The sequence below is a fragment of the Haemorhous mexicanus genome, chromosome 31 (assembly GCF_027477595.1).
Source record: "Haemorhous mexicanus isolate bHaeMex1 chromosome 31, bHaeMex1.pri, whole genome shotgun sequence".
Lineage (NCBI taxonomy): Eukaryota > Metazoa > Chordata > Aves > Passeriformes > Fringillidae > Haemorhous > Haemorhous mexicanus.
The window spans coordinates 1,141,670-1,159,596 of NC_082371.1; the positions used below are offsets into that span (position 1 = coordinate 1,141,670).

The 17,927-nt window shown below is 56.0% G+C and overlaps 3 protein-coding genes across 4 annotated transcripts; all 3 read right to left on the reverse strand.

Annotated features, from left to right (window-relative positions):
* Window positions 1-1,515: 1,515 nt before the first annotated feature.
* On the reverse strand, window positions 1,516-4,821 carry BGLAP (bone gamma-carboxyglutamate protein). Of its 2 annotated transcripts, XM_059871146.1 has the most exons (6): window positions 4,797-4,821; window positions 4,149-4,257; window positions 2,323-2,508; window positions 2,038-2,082; window positions 1,869-1,935; window positions 1,516-1,776 (listed from the first exon to the last, which is right to left on the reverse strand). In XM_059871146.1, exons 3-6 carry the CDS (start codon window positions 2,498-2,500, stop codon window positions 1,644-1,646), a joined length of 423 nt encoding a protein of 140 aa, XP_059727129.1. In that variant the 5' UTR covers window positions 2,501-2,508; window positions 4,149-4,257; window positions 4,797-4,821; the 3' UTR covers window positions 1,516-1,643. The 2 variants fall into 2 exon arrangements, with proteins under 2 accessions (XP_059727129.1, XP_059727130.1); XM_059871147.1 differs by lacking the exon at window positions 4,797-4,821 and having other exon boundaries at window positions 1,516-1,773; window positions 4,149-4,256.
* On the reverse strand, window positions 3,143-7,575 carry PMF1 (polyamine modulated factor 1). The gene is made up of 5 exons (XM_059871148.1): window positions 7,436-7,575; window positions 7,171-7,276; window positions 6,391-6,491; window positions 4,797-4,992; window positions 3,143-4,257 (listed from the first exon to the last, which is right to left on the reverse strand). The coding sequence occupies exons 1-5, from the start codon at window positions 7,573-7,575 to the stop codon at window positions 4,204-4,206; spliced, it is 597 nt and encodes a 198-aa protein (XP_059727131.1). The 3' UTR covers window positions 3,143-4,203.
* Window positions 7,576-8,193: 618 nt separating this feature from the next.
* Window positions 8,194-17,785, reverse strand: SLC25A44 (solute carrier family 25 member 44). Its single transcript, XM_059871145.1, has 5 exons — window positions 17,632-17,785; window positions 13,779-13,888; window positions 12,767-13,494; window positions 10,731-10,858; window positions 8,194-10,329 (listed from the first exon to the last, which is right to left on the reverse strand). The coding sequence occupies exons 3-5, from the start codon at window positions 13,386-13,388 to the stop codon at window positions 10,138-10,140; spliced, it is 942 nt and encodes a 313-aa protein (XP_059727128.1). The 5' UTR covers window positions 13,389-13,494; window positions 13,779-13,888; window positions 17,632-17,785; the 3' UTR covers window positions 8,194-10,137.
* Window positions 17,786-17,927: the final 142 nt, after the last annotated feature.

Sequence of the window (17,927 nt, forward strand, 5' to 3'; positions counted from 1 at the left end):
ACCACTGGTGCTTCTCACCAGCACTGCTCTACCTCCTGCTCAGTGCAGAGCAGCAGGGAGTTTGTCCAGACACTTTTGGATCATTTTGGGTTTTCCTTCCTCTCACTGTGGGAGTTTTGGGCTGATGGAATGTTTACAGCACCCTCGTGCTGCTGAGCTGCTCTCCCTGTTGCCCCAGTTCCCCCAGTGCCCAGCCCAGTGTCCTTCATCAGGCCCTGCATAACAGCTTGGCTGGGCTGGGGCCTGGGGGGCTGCAGCGTGGCTCTGGAGGCTTCTGCCGTGGTGGTCCTAACCCAGCTGAGCAGGGTGCTGCAGACTTTTGTGTGCCCCCTCCTCTACAACACCACCCTGCTCCTCTGCCCGGTGAGTCAGGGTGGCCCAGGGCAAGGGTCAGGTGCCCCCACCACCCTGGTGCTAGGGGGCTTCCAGAGGGCTCCCTCTGGTTCTCCCCCGCCTCCCCACAGCTCCTCTGCTGCTGCTAGGACTGTGCCTGGAGTGAAGCTGAGCTCGGCTGCTGCCACCACCTCCTCTTTGCGCTGCTCACCGGCCTCCCCTTCACATCCCCTTGCCCCAGAGCCTTGTTCTGCTCTGGCTGCATCTCTGAGCAGCAGCCCCCAGTGCCCCTCCCCACTGCCACCATTCTGTCCCCTGTCCCCAGAGCAGCCCTTGCAGCACGAGCTGCAGCCGTGGGTGATGGCCTCAGCCTGGCAGGACACAGCCACCAGCTTTCCCACATCTGTTCTGTGCTGGGCACCCCTTTGCAGCTGGAGGACATCCTCTGTGACGTGTGCACATGCCAGGCTTGGCTGTGGGGCCACCTGAGTCCCACCAAGATCCCGAGCACATTTGGCACTGCCAGGCTGGCCCTTGTGGGCAGCACTGCCATCAGCAGTGCCTTCACTGTGGCCTTGCCCCAGCCTCTGGTGGCTCTGGCAGCTCCCCTGGTGTTCCTGCTGGCCCTGGGCACCAGAGGGACCTGTGTGAGGGGCTGGGCTGCAAAGCCTGGCAGGACCCGGCATCCTGGCAGCCTCTTTGGGGTGCTGTTGACTGTCCTGCAGTGTCCCTGTCTGCAGTGTCCCTCTCCCAACTCCCTATGCACCCAGTCTGTGCCTCAGCTCTTCCAGGGCAAACCAGCAGTGATTCCATGAATTTGGGGTCCCCACATAGGACCCGGCAGTGTGAGCGTGCATGTGACAAGGTTAATGAGTAATTAAGGTGGTTTGTGATGAAATTCCCGGGCAGGCCACAGGGGCCCGGGGTGCATGGGCCAGCCCTGCTGCTCCCCAGTAACCCCCCCCACCTTGGGAGAAACAGCTTTAAATTAAACTGAAATGATGATGGGGCAGCTCTGGGCTCCTAGCTGCTGGGAGCAGGATCTGAGGCTGGTAGCACCTCTCCTCCTTGGAGCCTGGGGGGGGACAGGAGGGAACCCAGGAGTCCTCAGCTGGGTGGGGTGACATGGAGCACATCCCCCGAATCCTCCCGCCCACCCTCGCCCCAGGCTTGGGGGGGATCTGGCTCTACGGTTTGCATTTATTTCTTTCCAGGGCTAACAGAGAGGGTGGGAGGGTGAAGGTGCGGGGGGCGGGGAGGGGCTGACGGGGGTTTCTGGAGCTCAGCCCCCGCCCCAAGCCGGGCTGGGGCTACGCGAGCCCGTAGTAGCGCCGGTAGGCTTCCTGCAGCCCGATCTGGTCCGCCAGCTCGTCACAGTCGGGGTTGAGCTCGCACACCTCACGCTTGGCCTCCAGCGGGTCCGGGGGGGCTCCAGGGACGCTGCTGGGGACAAACGGGACACCTAGGGGCTGTGGGGGGTCCTGGGGAGGGGCTGGGCCCGCAAACCTCCCCCACCTGGGGGCCGCGATCCTCACCTGCCATAGCCGATATTGCGCTTCTGCCTCTGCACCAGCTCGGCGCTGGCGCGTCTGGAGACAAAGGCTGCGGGGACAGCGGGGGGGTCAGGGGGACCGTGTCCCCTGTCCCCGGGGCTGTGTCCCCCTATCCCCAGGGCAGTGGGGCCGGGCAGCCGCGGTCACTCACCTTCGGAGCTGGGCGAGTCCTTGGTGCTGGCAGAGCCATCGGCAGCTGCGGGTGACAGGGAAGGGTGGGTGGGCTCACATGGGGTGTCTAGCTTTTCCCTCCCATGTGGGGTCTGCTCTCACCCCACTCCTTTTGGAGCTCAGATCCCTCCCTGAAACCCTCAGTCCCTATCTCCCCGTTGGCAAGGCTCAGCAGAGTTTTCCCAGTCCCTTTGCTCCCTCCAGGGCCCTTCCCAGGGCACAGAGTCACCCCCAGTGTCCCCACCAGCCCTGGACTCCCCCGTACCTCTGCGGCAGAGGCCAAGGGTGAGCAGGGCCAAGAGAGTCAGCAGGACCAGGGACTTCATGGTGCCTCCCTGTGCTGGGCTGAGTGCAGCCCTGGCTCCCTGGGTGTCTTTATAGGGTCCTGTGGCCCTGGCAAGGGGGCATGGCCTCAGCAGGGTTATTTCCAGTACATCCGCCATGGCCGGAGCTGCTGGCAGAGGTGGCAATTGTGGTTTGGGATGAATTTGGTTCCCTGTGCCCAGCCAGAGCCCACAAAGGGAGGGAGAAGTGGCCCCAGGCCAGGGGGGATTTGCTGGTGGGCCCAGCCCTGCCAGCCTGGCAGTGCCCAGTCCCCACTGGAATGGGTGAGGGGCACTGGGGGCTCCTCACTGCCCTGGCCCAGCCCCCACTGCTGCATCCCAGAATCATCTTCTGCCACACAGGGAGACTTTCCTGCCCAAACCTTGGGGTTTTCCTCCATGTGCCAGGCCAATAGGGAACTTGCTGGCCCACTTTTGGGGGAGCAGCACGTGCTGCTTTTGGGCACTGTCACATTGTCCCTGGGGAGGGTGAGCAGGTGCCCGTGCCTTGGTCTCTGCACAGCTCCTCCCTGCCATGTGCCACAGGCAGATGCTGCATGGCCAGGGCACTCAGAGCCCCTGAATAACATTCCTCTTTCACATCCTGACCACTTTTTGATCCTGTAAATCCCAGCCCTGTCTTGGGAAGCGGAACTGGAGGCTTGGGGGCAGAGGGCAGACAGAGCTGCTGAAGCAGAGCCTTTGTCAGACAAACCCATAAAGTACAGAGTACGTGGGCCAAGAGCACAGCAGGAGCCAAGCTGGGAACAACAGCCCCAGTTTATTGAGATTCCAGCACAGTGAGGGGAGGCAGAGGGGAAATGCTGCAGCCACTGCAGCTCTAATTGCTGACAGAGGCTGGGGTGTGGTGGAGCTGGGCTCAGGGCAGGGCCTCTCCTTGGGGCAGAGACCACGGAGCTCTGCCCTCAGGGCCTGCTGGACTCAGAACCTCTCAGTCCTCAGCAGGTGCAGGGGGCCTCTCCTCCCTCCCTGCCCAGCCCCAGGACAGCATGTCCATGCTGCAGGCACACATCACTGGTGGGGCTCTGCCAGGGAGATCCCGGGAGCCTCGGCTTCCCCAGCCCACAAACAGGAGAGGCAGCAACAGACAGCTCTGGGTGGGGAAAACCAGTCTGGCTCGAGAAGGTTCCACAGGAAAAACATTAAAACCCTGTTACAAACCCACAAAGTGGAGGCAGAGCTGTTTCAACCCCTGCACAGATACCTCAGGCTGCTGGGAGGGGACCGGGGCTAGAAAGTAACTGTGAGAACAGAACGAATGGTAACGAGGAACTTGGGGCAGCAGCTGCTGCCACATCTGCAAGGGCAGTGCTCTGAACACAGGCAGACTGAATGAACCTGCAAGCACAGGCAGGATCCTTGGCTGGGACCCACTCTGCTCCTGCTTGTGGGCTCCTCAGGCCTGGCACAGCCTGGCCTGGGGCTTAAGGCACTGAATTTTGTCTAACACACAGCTAAAACGGCTACAAACCCCCAAATGTGGCTTTGGAAACTGGAATCAGGCCTGTCACAGCACCGAGTGCAGCAGATGAGAGCACAGACACACTTTGTGACACCCCTCTGTCTAGCTGAGTAGGAAATAGGGAATTGCCATCCATTTCCAAAGATCCCAACGGATTTTTTTTTCTTTTTTTTTTTTTTTTTTTTTTCCTTTTGATAAACCCGTGCCAGTCCAGCAACTGTTTCAGTCCCTCTGCAGTCTCCAGTGGCCTGATGGGGTAATTCTCAGTTTGGGTTCTGCACACACCTTGTCCTATCAGTGCTTTAGGATGATGAACTGTCTCAGCAGAGCCTGTGGGGCATCACTGGGGCTCCTGGAATGTCATGATGAGTTCTCGTTGCTCCTTACTGATTGCCTGGAAGGAACACCACACAGACTTCAGCATGATGCTTCTCCCACCCAGCCACACTCAGGGTGGAATGTGTGGCACACACTGCTGTCTCCTCAGGCACAGAACACAACCCCTTCATTTCCCCTGGGACCACTCCACACCCAACCCACAGCACAGGGCACCTGAGACCTCCAGACACAATGTCCACACCTAAAGTTTCAGCAGGACTTGGCTGCTGGGGAGGTCCTGGAGAAGTGCAGGGTTTGAAAGTCATTCCAGGCCCCACTGAGCCCCACTGCAGCAGGTGCTGCAAGGAGGAGGTTTGTTTGTTTTGGTCTGGTTTGGGTTGGGTTGGTCTGGTTTGGTTATGTTGGGCTGGTTTGGGTTGGGTTGGTCTGGGTTGGGTTGGTCTGGTCTCATCTGGTCTGGTTTGGGTTGGGTTGGTCTGGTCTGGTTTGGTCTCATCTGGTCTGGTTTGGGTTGTGTTGGGCTGATTTGGGTTGGTCTGGTTTGGGTTGGGTTGGTCTGGGTTGGGTTGGTCTGGTTTGTCTGGTCTGTTTTACCTGCCAGGCCTGCTGGCGAGCCTGGATCAGCTGCTGCAGCTCTGCAATGCTGTCCCTCCCCGCGAGCACGGCCTCGGCCAGGCTGCTGCTCCTCTCCTGCCGCTCCTGCAGCGCCCGGCGCAGGTGGGCGCGGTGCCGCAGCAGGAACGGCACCAGGGCGCTGCGCACGTCCCGCGCCGGGACCCCGCTGGGCCGCCTGCAACGGAGCACTCAGCACCCAGAGCACCCTGCCCTGGGATCCCAACGCCACAGGGGCTGCGACTCTGCAAATCAGGCCTCAGACACAGCAGAATTGTGACTGGAGCTAAACAGTAGCCATGAGACTGGTCAGCAGGAAAGTTATGTGAGGAGTAGGAAGGACAGACAGAAGAATGGTGTGTGTATTAACAGACCACTGCACCTGCACTTCTGGAAACTGGGAGGCTCCAGAGTGTGGGAGCAGTGTTTGGGGAGATGGCATGGAGCGTCCTCCAGCAAGCCTGGCCTTCTGAGGGGGCTCAACATATCATCCCCTGGACTGGGGTAAAGGAAGGCACTTCTCTGCCCCCATGCCAACACTCAGGATGAGCTGGAGTTTCCTCCCAGGACAGATCTGTTCTGTCCAAGGGCCACTGCGTCTACTTGTCTAGAATAACTCCCTAAGCTAAAGAAAAGTTTATCTAGCAAGATATTAGGAAGTTCTAAGGTTAATAATGGAGCTCTGTGCATTGTGTTTGAAGGCTCACAAGCAGGTGCTGTATTTGAAATAAGCAAGCATTGTTTAACCAAAGGGACGTGTGCTAATAGTGGTTGGATGGAACTACTGTCAATATGATTTTGCTTTGTGTGATTGGTCAAAAAGCTTTTAAAGTGAGTTGGAACATTGAGATCTTTGTCTGCTGCCAGGGATGTGAGCTGCTGGCATCTTCCCATTGTCATATCCATGTAATGAGACTGATGCTAAACAGCTCAAGCAGCAGTCCAGCCTCGTTTGTGATTTGTACATAGACCCCTGGCCAGAGATACCGCCCAGAACTGGTCCCACGCAGCTGCTGAACTGCTGCCAGGTGGGATCAACTATGTGGCTCCCAGAGTTTCCTCTAGCACAGGGAACCCAGCACAGCCAGAGCCCCACTGGAGGGCACAGGGAGCTCTTCCCCAAGGCTGGCCCTAAGTGGGTGCTTGGAACAGTCAGGATGTCCTCACCCCCTCAGCACAGACACAGAAAATCTTGTGTTTCTGGTCACAATCCCCAGTCTGTCTCCAGTGTCTGCTGAGGCCCCAAGCAAGGGGAGGGACACAAAGAGCACGCAGGGGGACTCTGCTGTTGGACAGGTGCTTTGCCCAAAACATCCCATCAGCCCTCTGGATCATGCCCCAACTCAGTGGCACTGACCTCCCTGTACTAGGGAAGTGAGTGGAAATGGACCCTGGTCCCAGAGAAGCACAGATTAAACTGACTTTTGTGTGTTTTAGGCCCAGTGACACAGCTGTACAGATACAGCAGCTTTCAGACCCTCCCTTGCAGCATGAGGCCAACAGGACACCCAAACACAGCCCAGGAAGTGCCTGGTGCCCTTGCAGGACCACCACCCCCACCCCTGGCCATCCATACCACGCTGGCTCTTCCCGGTCCTTTGCCTCCTCCACGATCTTATCCAGTAAACTGAAGAGTCCCTCCAGATTCCCTTCATTTTTCACCTCCTGGATCTCCTCCTGTGAAGGAAAGACACGAGGTGAGCAAACACAGGCATCACTCTGCTTGTGAGCCTTTGCTGGTCATGGAATCAGGGAATTGTCTGGGTTCAAAGGGACATTAAACCACATCTTGTTCCATCTTTCTTCCACTAGACCAGGTTGCTTCAAGCCTCATCCAACTTGGCCTTAAACTCTGGGCACCCTGTGCCAGGGCCTCAGCACCCTCAAAGGGAAGAATTCCTTCCCAATATCCCATCTAACCCTGCCCTCTGGCAGTGGGAAGCCATTCACCTTGTCCTGTCACTCCATCCCTTTCCAAAGTCCTTCTGGCTTTGTCCTGGATGCAGAGCCTGGAATCCTGGATGATGAACACTCTGGGAATCACTATCCCTGGGGGCATTTAACAGATGTGTGGATGTGGCACTCAGGGACATGGTTCAGTGGTGGCCTTGGCCGTGCTGGGGAAATGCTTGGACTCCAAAGTCCCAGTGGTGTTTTCCTGAACGACCCTACAGCTCTTTCTGGGGAAGGCAGGACTCTGGAGAGCAGCCTCAGCTTTCTGCTTTACATTTAGGAAATGTATTTGCTGCCCTTAATATCAACCTGTTCAGCACTTTTCCACCGGGCTTTGAACCCCCTTTTGGACGTTCCAAACCCCTCTGCAGCCCCCCAGGCCCCCGGGCGCTCCCCCGCTCACCTTGATGGACGCCTGGAGCTGGGAGATGAACTGATCATAGATGCTCCTGGTCAGCTGCGGCTGCAGCTTGTAGAAGCAGCGGTAGCAGCTGACAAACCTCTGGTAGCTGCAAGGAGGGCAAGATCAGGACCCGGCTCACGGTGGGGCCGGATCAGGGCCAGGCCCAGAGCTGTTCCCGGGGATCCGGTGGGCCCAGGGTCACGGCACGCTTGGGACCGGGCTCCGGGCTCCCTCCCCGTCCTGCGCGACCCCGCTCCCGCCTCACCTCCCGGCGGCCACCAGTTTCTCCAGGAACGTGTCCACCACGGTGCTGAACACCTGGGCGCGTCCCGGGGCCGCCGCCGGGGCCGGCCCGTCCCCGCCATCGGCCCCGCCCGCGCCGCCATCGCCGCCCGCCGCCGCCATGGCCCGGCGCGCGCGCCGCCGCCGCTGCCCATTGGCCGGGGCGCCGGGCCCCGCCCCCAAGGGCCGCCAGCGCGGGAACGGAGCGCGGGAAGGCAGCGCGCGAGCGCGCGGCGCGGGCGGGGCCGCTCCCGCTCCCGCTCCGAACCAAACCGCGACAAAAACACCGCGGTAAGAAAGTGCCGCCTCCCGGCGCGGGGCTGCTCCCGGCCCCGAAGCGGAGCAGCGTGACGAACCGTCCTTCTCTCCTCGGTGCCCGTGGAAATGCCCGCCCTGCCCCCCAGCGACTTTGAGTGAAATAAAACGATCAAGCCTGAAGAATTCAAGGAGAAAAGAAACCAAGTTCAGCTCGGTTAGAGAATTAAAAAAGCGACATTTTCCATGTAACAGCCAAGCAGGAGCCAGCCCGCGCCCTGCGGGCGGCTCTGGGTCACGGATGCTTACAGGCATCCCACGTGCTGCAGCCGGTTCTCCCTGGCTCGCTCAGCCACCGAGTTCTCAGGCAGCCAACGTCCCTCTCCTAGTCCAAAGGCTAAGGGTGAAACCCTTCCTGTGACACGATAAAAAGCAGCAGCCTCCCCATGCGTGGAGAGTCATGTGCTTTTAAATGCAGCACCAAAGTGAAGGTCTCTCAAGTTTATTAGTTGTCAAGAACGCTGCTGGTTACGAGAGGAACATTAAGTTTGACAGTGTCTCCCCACACTGGTGCTGCCGCCCCTCTGTTCTGCACACTGGGACTGGCCCTGCTGCACCTGGCAGAGGTTGATCGTTATTGTTCCTGTTAACATCAGTGTTAACATCCTGCTGCCTTTGGGGTGCTGTTGTTTTGCTTTTCAGAGCAGAATCTATTATTAGAACAAGAGCTGACTGGTGTTAACTTTTAAACAACAAACAGGTGACTGGAGCAGCTGCAGAAGATGCTGCTCCAACAACTCCGCCAGCGGCTCCAGCATCCAGTGCCTGAGCACTGCAAGAAACAAAACTGGGATGAAGAGAGCTCTCACCCGCAGCCCCACCACAGCTGCACCTTAGAATCAAGCCCTGCTCTTAGCAGAGAAGCCTCTCCCACCTCGGCAGCAGCTTCAGCATCTCCATCTCCAGCAGGCATGGTGGCATGTCCAGTGCCTGCTGGGCAGGGACAACACTGGGATGAAGGGCAGAGCCACACTTGGTGAGTCCCCTCGGGAAGAGACAGCCAAGTGGAGCCCAGCAACAGCCACGGGTCAGCAGGATCAACACCTCAACCAAAATTCCTGGTTACGGCAGAAGGGGAATGGAGGTGGTGCACTCTGTTGTGTAGAGGTGCACCCTGAACCCCCCAGACAAGCACCACGTGTGGGCTGGCAACACGAAAGGCAAATCTCAACCACCAAGAGCAGCAGAGTGCAGTCAAACAACCCCCTCCCTCCCCTCCCCTCCCCTCCCCAAAAAGCAGCCTCTGGTTTCATCCCCCTGAAGTTTTCACCTGGTAAAATACACAGACCATAGCTCAGGCTTCTGATCCAGCAATTGTGCAAAACATTATCCTTGCCCTTCCCAAACTGGAAGAGCAGAATTTAAACTCATGAAGTGAACCATCACTTATTCAATATAAACATGCCCGTCAGGTTTGAACCGGATCAAAAGCCAGCACAAGGTTTTTCCTCCCCCACACCCATCTAATTGTAGCTCAAAGCCCATTCAGTTCTCATCCAGCTGCTGGCAGCACCACGATCAAACACTTCCAAACTGCATTTCTGGGCTTAAACTAACTAAGGTGGGAAGTGGCCACAGCCACTCTGAACATGCAGGATTGACATACTGAACGAGGCCACAGGACAACCATTCAGTTCCCCAGAAATCAGAATAAGCTTCCCTAAATAAAAAAAATTAAATTACAACAGATTAAAAACACAGGTTAGGTGTCAAAACTGCCATCAGCTAATTCCAAACAGCCAGCTCAGCTCCCCACTTGCTATCAGCCAGCTTGCTGTTTGGAGGATGAGAGACAGGGAACATTTTCCAAGAATATACAAAACAAGTATGTAGATCTATTCAAAACGCAGGTCTGAAGAGGTTCCAGGTTACTCTTTGTCTCACATCTTCTAGAAATACAGCAGGTAATTGGAGAAAGTCACTTGTCTATTTTCTGCTTCCAGCTTCCCACAGCACAACTGCCACTAGAGACATCCCAGCAGAGGGTCCTGCTGCAGGCTGTGAGACTCCTTGGAAGTTTGGCAAAGATGAAAATAATTTAAAGAGAATAAACTGGCTTTTTGCTTAAGCCAGTAAGTCTTTAATTAAAAAAAAAAGGAATTACTAACTTGGCAGGATGCATTCACACACCTAGAATGGACTGTTCCAGGCAAAGAGCACTGCCAAAGGTCACAGCTGAAGCGAAACCAGCAGCAGACCATTGCATGACACTCAGATCTAGAGGTGAAGTGCAGCTGCTTTTGCATCTGCCTTGTGCTGTGAAACCACCCAGAGACAAAGGCACAGCAAGCTGCTTCGCATCCCAGGCTCTCCCCTGCAAGAGTCCAAACTCAGAGTGTTCACAGGAAGGTTCTCTTCCCCCGGCTGCCTCTACCAGTGCCTTGAGTCCACCAGCTCTGGGCGCAGGCTCAGCTTCTTCAGCGTTTCATAGCCCACCACGATGACGATGGTGGAAGGAGTGGCCGAAATGATGCGGGCAGAGAGGCCTTTAGTCAGCCCCCAGGGACCTTCCTCTGCAATGAGCTGTTTGAAGGTGAGAATGATGGAGCTCTTGCCTTCCACCTGCAATGCCAGAACAAACATTGACAGAGCTGCCAGCCTCCATGCTGAGCTGTTCTGAGACTCTGCTGCAACTGAACTCTCTGGAGACAACAGATCAGCCAGTCCAACAGCCTTGATCTGGTCTCCAGAACTCCCTGAGGAGGGGAGCAAAAAAAAGCACAAAGTCCTAAGGAGGCAGCAGGAAGCACCTCTCCTTTTCTGAAGGGAAAGCCTGTCTGAGCAGGCCAGGCTGGCACTGCCAGCCTGGGCTCCTCTTGCTAGTGTTGAGGGCTAATTAAGCAGCTACTACCCAGGATGAAAGGCCCAGGGAGAGCAGGGAAGCAGCTCACCTGAAACCACAGAGATGAGAGAGCCCAGGCTGAACCTCACCCTGCTCTGTGCCAAGCAGGCTGAGCTCTTACCTGGACCCGAGCCCTCACCACATCCATGGGGTTGGTGAGAGTGGAAGCTGTGGCAGCCGCAAGGGGCCCCGATATTGCTTGCAGAAGGAGGTGGGGACAGTCTTTAGGAGTCAAACTCGAAAGCTGTTCTGGGAACAGGAGAGAGAGGAAAGTTTCAGACTTTCAGGCTGCTTATCGTTTCCTTAACTCCACTCCTAACTCCAGCTGATTTGCAGTGGGCAGAATCCCTGACTTACAGCCTGCCAGCTCCTCCTGCAGAATCTCCAAGTGGTGCTTCCTACCCAATCAGAAAGCTGGCACAGCACAGGGAGCAGGACCTATCACACTGCTGGCTCCAGGACACTCCCCAGGCTTTGTGCTACAGCCTCCCATCAGCTGCCACACTGGCTCCCAGGCCTGTGGGGCAAACTGGACAGAATCAGCTCCCACGTCCCCAGAACAGGGCATGAATATCCCCACCCTCTTTAGGTGGAGGAAGCCTTAAGACAAGGTTCGATTGGAAGGTGTCTGCAGAGATTTGTACAGAAAGCTGTTACTACTGGGCACACTGTCCAGGAGATACCCTGGTATCCCACTGTGGATGCCTAAGGGAAAAAGCACCATGTAGTGCTCATCCCAGATCTCCTCACTCTGCTCCTGCTGCCTGGCCAATAGGACTTGAATCTCCCACACTTTCACTGGTTGAAGTTGGACAGAAGAGTGTTCAAAAGCCCCATTTTTTGGACGATGAGGCAGCCTGGCTGGCAGGAGGGACAGAAGCAGCTCTGTTAGAGACCTTGAACACTGACTGTAATCAGGGCCAGCAGTGTTCTTTGAACCCGAGGAGGGTTCAGTGACCCCCCACTCCTGCTCCAGGGACAAAGGACTGGGAAATGCAGCCAGAGCAGACTCACTGACAGCTGGGGCTGATGTTTCCCAGCATCTCAATTCCCACTGAGAAGACAGGGAAAGAGCAAACACCTAGAAGCTGAGAGCTCTGGTTTCTCCAGATCAACTGCCTTTTTCTACATGCCCTCCTTTGAGCCCTTCTGGCATGAAAATCTTACAGTTAGTACACTGGGTTTTGGTCTTATAAACAGTTGACATGGACACTGATGGGAGCTCTCCCACAAAGCACAGACCAACATGCTAAGCTGCCACTGCCATTTAAATGCAGCCTGGATGCAGAACCAATGCTTCCTCTAGCTACCAGAACTCTGGAAAGCACACAGGATCTTTGAGACATCTCGATTTTGAAGAACAGGTGAGCTCCAAGATGTACTTTAGGCCCAGTACAGCAAAACCCAAACTGCTCATTACCACCACCTCTTGGCAGAAATTAGGTAACCAGACTCCTAAAAAACATGTGCAAAGCTGCATGGCAGAAATCTAAAGGATCATCAGAGGTGGAAAAAAAACCTCAGCTGGACAATACCTTTAGCCTTTGGAAACACCCCAAGGAGTACAAGAACTGAGCTAGGGAGAAAGAACTTTCTACTGAGTGCAGTCTTTCATCACAAAACTCAGTGCCAATTTTAAAGTTTTCAAAACTGAAGCAATACCTGATGGAAATCCAGGGAAGATTTGGCCCTTATCTCTGCCTGTTGTTTGGTTTTGCCATGAGATTTGTGGCTCTAAAAGTCCCTTTGCCATTTATGAGATTCCTGAGTTCACATGAACTGAAAGATGAACTATACTTACATGGTGGCTCCAAAACTCTGCCTTCCTCATTCCTGTGGAGAAGGCACTACTTGGGATTAGTGGGAGAGAAAGTTAGAGCAGATGCATAAAGCCCCACTTGCCTGGAGCCATCTAGTTTGAAGCCCTATAGCACCTGGACCCCTTGCTCTGCATTGAAACACTGCTGCTCTGTTAAACTTCCACCCAACATCTGCAGAATTCCCACACAACCAGATGCAGCTCCTTAGTTCAGGACAGATTCTGCTCCCACCTCCAGAGAGAAAGCAAATCACGCTGAATCCACAGTGCCAAGAGTCCATCCGAGGGGCTCCTGGCTCTCCTGGGGTAAGATACATTTCAAGCCTCCTTTCACTTACCAGCATAGAAGTGGTAGAAGGGCCACCAGACCGCACTGTTGGGAATATAAGTGAGCAGCGAGGCCACATAGCCCCGGTAGAAGCCTCTGAAACCGTCAGCCTTGAAAATCTGTACAATGATGTCTTTGGTTTGGCCAAAGACCAGCAGACGTTTGCCATCTTGGTTCTGCACCTTGAACCTGCCCATGCTTTCCCCCTTCCTCTGCATCATGAGGTGCTGGGAGATGACATCAATGGGCACCGTGATGCTCTGGGCCACCAGGGAGGCTGAGCCGCCGGCCACCAGGGACTTGACGGCGTTGTTGTTGTTGTAGCGCGACACGTACTTGCGGGTGAGCTCGTACGTGGTCACGTAGCACTGTCCCGAGATCAGCGTGAAGGTGTTCACCAGGAAGCCACGGTAGAGCCCGGCCGTCCCTTCTGTCCGCAGGATTTTCACAAAGGCATCGAAGGTCCCGTTGTAGAGGCTCTTGCCCTTCTGAACCTGCAGCCGCGTCCGGATGAGCGTGAAGGGGTAAACGCTCACCCGGATCATCATGGTCATGCAAATCCCAAAGACGTAGAATTTCCTTTTGTCCAGGTGCTCCCACTCGATGATGGGGATGTTGCGTTTGTCCTCCATGGCTCCTCAGGGTCAGGCTGGAGAGGTCCAGGTCTCCCTTAAAGGTACAGAGCAGATCCAGGCCCAGTCTTCCAGCCTTGAGCAAGCAGACTGCAAGTGCTGGCACCTGAAATGAGAGACCCCTTGGGTAGAGGACAAAGCTCGCTACAGCTGCCCACATCCCCTCAACCTCGGCTGACTCTCCTCGAGCACACAGCAAGCCTTGCACAGCATTGAGCAGAGGGACTGTAACCTCCAGAGGCAGTGCCTGATGGTGACACCTTCAGATGTCACGGTGGCTGTTTTCTGAGCTCCAGCAGCAGCTCTCAGCACAGCCCAGACTGCTCTGTGGAAAAGCAAAGCTCCCGTGCTTTCAGAAGCAGATGAGCACCACTCCAGCAGCACACACACCTTTTATGGGCACCCAAGATCAGGGACAGCCAACCAAGGCAGCTTCTCTCCAGTCATTCCAGGTCTATCATGCTCCCAGGTGTCAGGATGTCACCTTTCAGTTCCAGGATCTGTACAAAGAAGAAAGTGACAAGTCCTTTTGTGTTCCTAGATTCCCTGCATCAATTAGACCCATCTCTTTGGGTACTTCTGTTCTTATCTTTCTAAAGCTGGAGGGTGATGAGAAGAAAAGAACAACAATGGGAAAACAAGGCAAGACAGCCATGTAGAGTCTCTACATTGATGACCAAGGTCTTGAAAAGAAAGGGTTAAATCACATCCTAGGATCTCTCTGGTGAGCTGTTTGTCAGCTACATGAGCAAAGTTCACCCTCCCTTCCAACACTCCTGGTCTGATAAATCCCCCTCCACTGTTGGCTGTGCTCAGAGCACCAGGAATGGGGAGGATGAGAAGGGAGGGGCTGGTTCAGCCTCCCGCAGCCCCAATTGCTGCAGCTCATCACCAGGTCCCAGCAGGCACCAAATGCTTCTCCACAACCAGGCTCCGGGTACTTTCAGCTGCTGTAATTAGTAAATTAACCTGCTGCACAATTAACCAAGCTTGGGCTAAGGGAACCTACACACAGAGCCAGGCAGCAGGAGAAGCACAGCTCAGAGAATCACCCAATGCAACTTGGACCAGTTCACTGCCATAAAGAACTCACTTTCACATCAAATTAAAAAAAAAAAAAAGGGGTGTTTGGGAGACTGAACTTTTGGGAAAGGCTTGACTGCAGCTGGATCATAACTTGTATTCCAGGCACTGGCAGGGTGTGCCCAGGCACAAGCTGAACTGCTGGAGAGCAGAGCCAGAGCAAGGAGCAGGAACAGGAGCAAGGTAGCCAAAACCTTGATCAGAAAACACATTCACCAAGTGAGAACTCAAAGGAATGGGCAGCCAGCACCACACACTGCTCTGGGGGCACTTTACCAAAGCCACAACATCAGTGCCTAAAGGAGCTTCAAGGAAGAAGGACCTGGGACAAGGGCCTGGAGAGACAGGACAGGGGGAATGGCTTCCCACTGACCCAAAGCAGGGTTAGATGGGATATTGGGAAGGAATTGCTCCCTGTGAGGGTGGGGAGGCCCTGGCACAGAGAAGCTGTGGCTGCCCCATCCCTGGCAGTGTCCAAGGCCAGGTTGGACAAGGCTTGGAGCAACCTGGAATAGTGGAAGGCGTCCCTGCCTATGGCAGGGGGTGGGATGAGATGAGCTTTAAGATCCTTCCAACCTAAACCAGTCTGGGATTCTTAGGGAAATGTCTCAACACTTCAGAATTGATGAAGAACTCACCCAGGCCAGAGACATACTGTTAGAAACACAGTAACAAAACAACTGGAAGTTTTTTACCTCTGGCACAGAGAAGAAACTGCAGTTATGAAATTAAGGCAGATCAGGGGTGGGTGTTCCATAAGGTGACCATTTCATTGCCTATTGGCCAACAAAATATTTGCTGAACAGGAGCAAACAGCATTACAGGCTACCACAGCTCCTGCAGGTGGACAGGGGAGTTAAAAACACCCAAACCCCACCTTTTTACCATTGTAAAGAGAGCTACACTTCACCCTGCCAGCCAATTGCCCTGGCAGCTAAGGCACAACAAACACCCTAACCTGGATTGCTTTAGTTACAATTACAGCCCTACTGGGTTTGCTAATTCTGACATGATTTGACACACAAAGCTTCCTGCACAGGAATTATCTGCACACAGCATCTATGAAAACACAACTTGGTTCTTGTTAAGAATCCCACTAGCTTAATATTTCATTTAAGAAATTAAAATAGAGTCTAGACAATATGATTTCCTGGTGAAGCCTGAGGGTTTAGTCCATACTCCAAATTCCTCTGCCACCCAGGGATAGAATGGAGCTCCCCACAAAAGAAAAGGAAGGGCTGCCTGCAAAAAACATTCTCATTACTGCAATATGGAAAACAAAACAAAACAACAACAATAATAATAATAAATCTTTGATCTTTATTTAGTTTTATGTGCTCTAGTGATGTGGGTTCAGAATTTCAGCCACAACTTCTGGAGGAAACAGCTGTACTTTCTCTGGACTCTCACCAATAACTCCTTTCATTCAGGATCTGAGTTAGACAAAGTCACTTTAACCCCATGGCTCTGAGGCACTCAAAGTCCCTCCTGTGTGGAAGAAGGAAGGGATCCTGGCAGCTCCAGGGATGACCAGCATGGCTGCAATTCTTACTTTGCCAACATAAAATGCATTTATTTTGCTCAGAGCATTTAATCTTCCAGAAATTTAGACCACGGCCTTGCTCAGGGATCCTGTCACACTCATTAAGATTTGGTGATCTTCAAAGTAATTTCAGGGAGATTGATATAAAAGTAATCCAGCTACATCTCCAAAGAATTGACCTGCCCTCTAAAACAAGGTACAAGCACACCACAGCTCACACATCCTTACACTCTGGAGCAGCTTCCGTGCCAAAACCACCCCTCAGTGGTTCCTTCCCACCATGCACAAAACAGCATTTCTTGAACTTCTGCCTGGAAATCCAAGCAGGGGGTACCAAGCAGAGTGTCCCTGCTCCTGCTCTCTCATCTGGGCACAGCCTCAGTCTCCCACACACAGAACTCAGCATAACCCCCTCCAGTTCATGCCCTTTAATGGCACCCTGTCAGTCTGGTCCCCAAACTGCTCGTTGCTGCAGCTGGAGCTCAAGATGCTTCTCTGGCAAACACAGACAGGGCCTTTGTGTGCCCCAGGCAGGGATGTGCCCTGCCCAGCATGCTAATGCCTCAGCACCGGCCTGGGAACCATCTGCAGCCAGCCCGAGGCTGCCTGGCACCTCCAAGGGCACAGAATCACACAACAGGCTCAGCTGGACAGGGCCCAGCAGGGCCAGTTCTGGAGTGAATGGCTCGTTTGGGGATGGAACCCTGACCTTGGTGTTATCAGCACCACATCCAGCTCACCACATCCAGCTCACCGAGCTGAGCTGAGGCACCACATCCAGCCCACCGAGCTAAATCTGCTCCTCACACTCACCCCACGGTGGGAGGGGATCCAACCCCTCCAGGGAGTCAGTCCTGGCTCTCACCCCAGCCCCGCTGACAGCCGCAGCTCCCGGCACAGCTGCGGCTCTGTAAGCGATGTGGCAGCGGCGCTCTGGTGGCAACACTGCCCTTGCCAGCACCCCCGCCCCGCGGGCAGGAGCCCCCCGCTCCGATCCCCGGCCACAGGAGCTCAGCCGTGCTCCGGGGCAGAGAACAGCGGCAGAGCCCGGTCCGGCATCCGCTCAAGGTCACTGCGGGGAGGACGCGTCCCCAGCCTCGAGCCTCGGTGTGGCGGGGTGTCCCCACTGTCCCCAAGCCGGCGTCACCCCTGCAGCCCCGGGGGGCTCCGGCCGCTTCCCCGTACAGCCCGGGGAGGGCTTCGGCCTCTGACCTGAGGAGGGTCCCTGGACCCTCCAGCTCCTCTCCCCGCGGCCATTCAAGCCCTGTCCCGCCTGCCCCGGGGGTCCCGCCGCGGGGGCTCCGGGCCCTTCCCCGTTCGCCCCGGGACCCTCTGGGCCTCTCTCCCGGGGTCTTTCAAGGCCAAAGTGTCTCACACCAACCCCCTACCCGCTTTACGTGCGCCCCTCGCCAGCCGCCCCCTCTCCCCCACCTGCCGCCCTCCCGTCCAGCCGCGCAGCCTCCACACCTGCCCAGACCCCGCTCGGCCGCCTCCGCACGCACCGGCGCCGGGCCGGGCCGGGCCACCACCGTCAGGCCCTGCCGCACGGCGGGGGGCCCAGGCCAGGCCCCGCCCCGGCCCGCCGCAGGCCCGGCCTCGGCCCCGGCAGCCCCTCACCTCACGCCGGCGGGAGGGAGCCCCGAGCAGCCCCCGGCCGGGCCGGCCCCGCCGCCCCATGGCCGCTCCCCGGCCGGAAGTGACCGGCGACGTCAGCACCAGAGCGCCGCCGCCATCTTGGGACCGGGCAGAGGTCGCACCGGAAGTGCCCACGCGCTTCCGGCCCGCAGTAAAGAGGGCGGCGGGGGGGGGCGCGCCTTAAAGGGACCGCGCCGGATTACGGCTCCTAAAGGGCCAGCGGCCCTCAGCGCAGCGTGCCGGAGGGGCCGAGGACGGCCAGGAGGAGGAAACAGCTC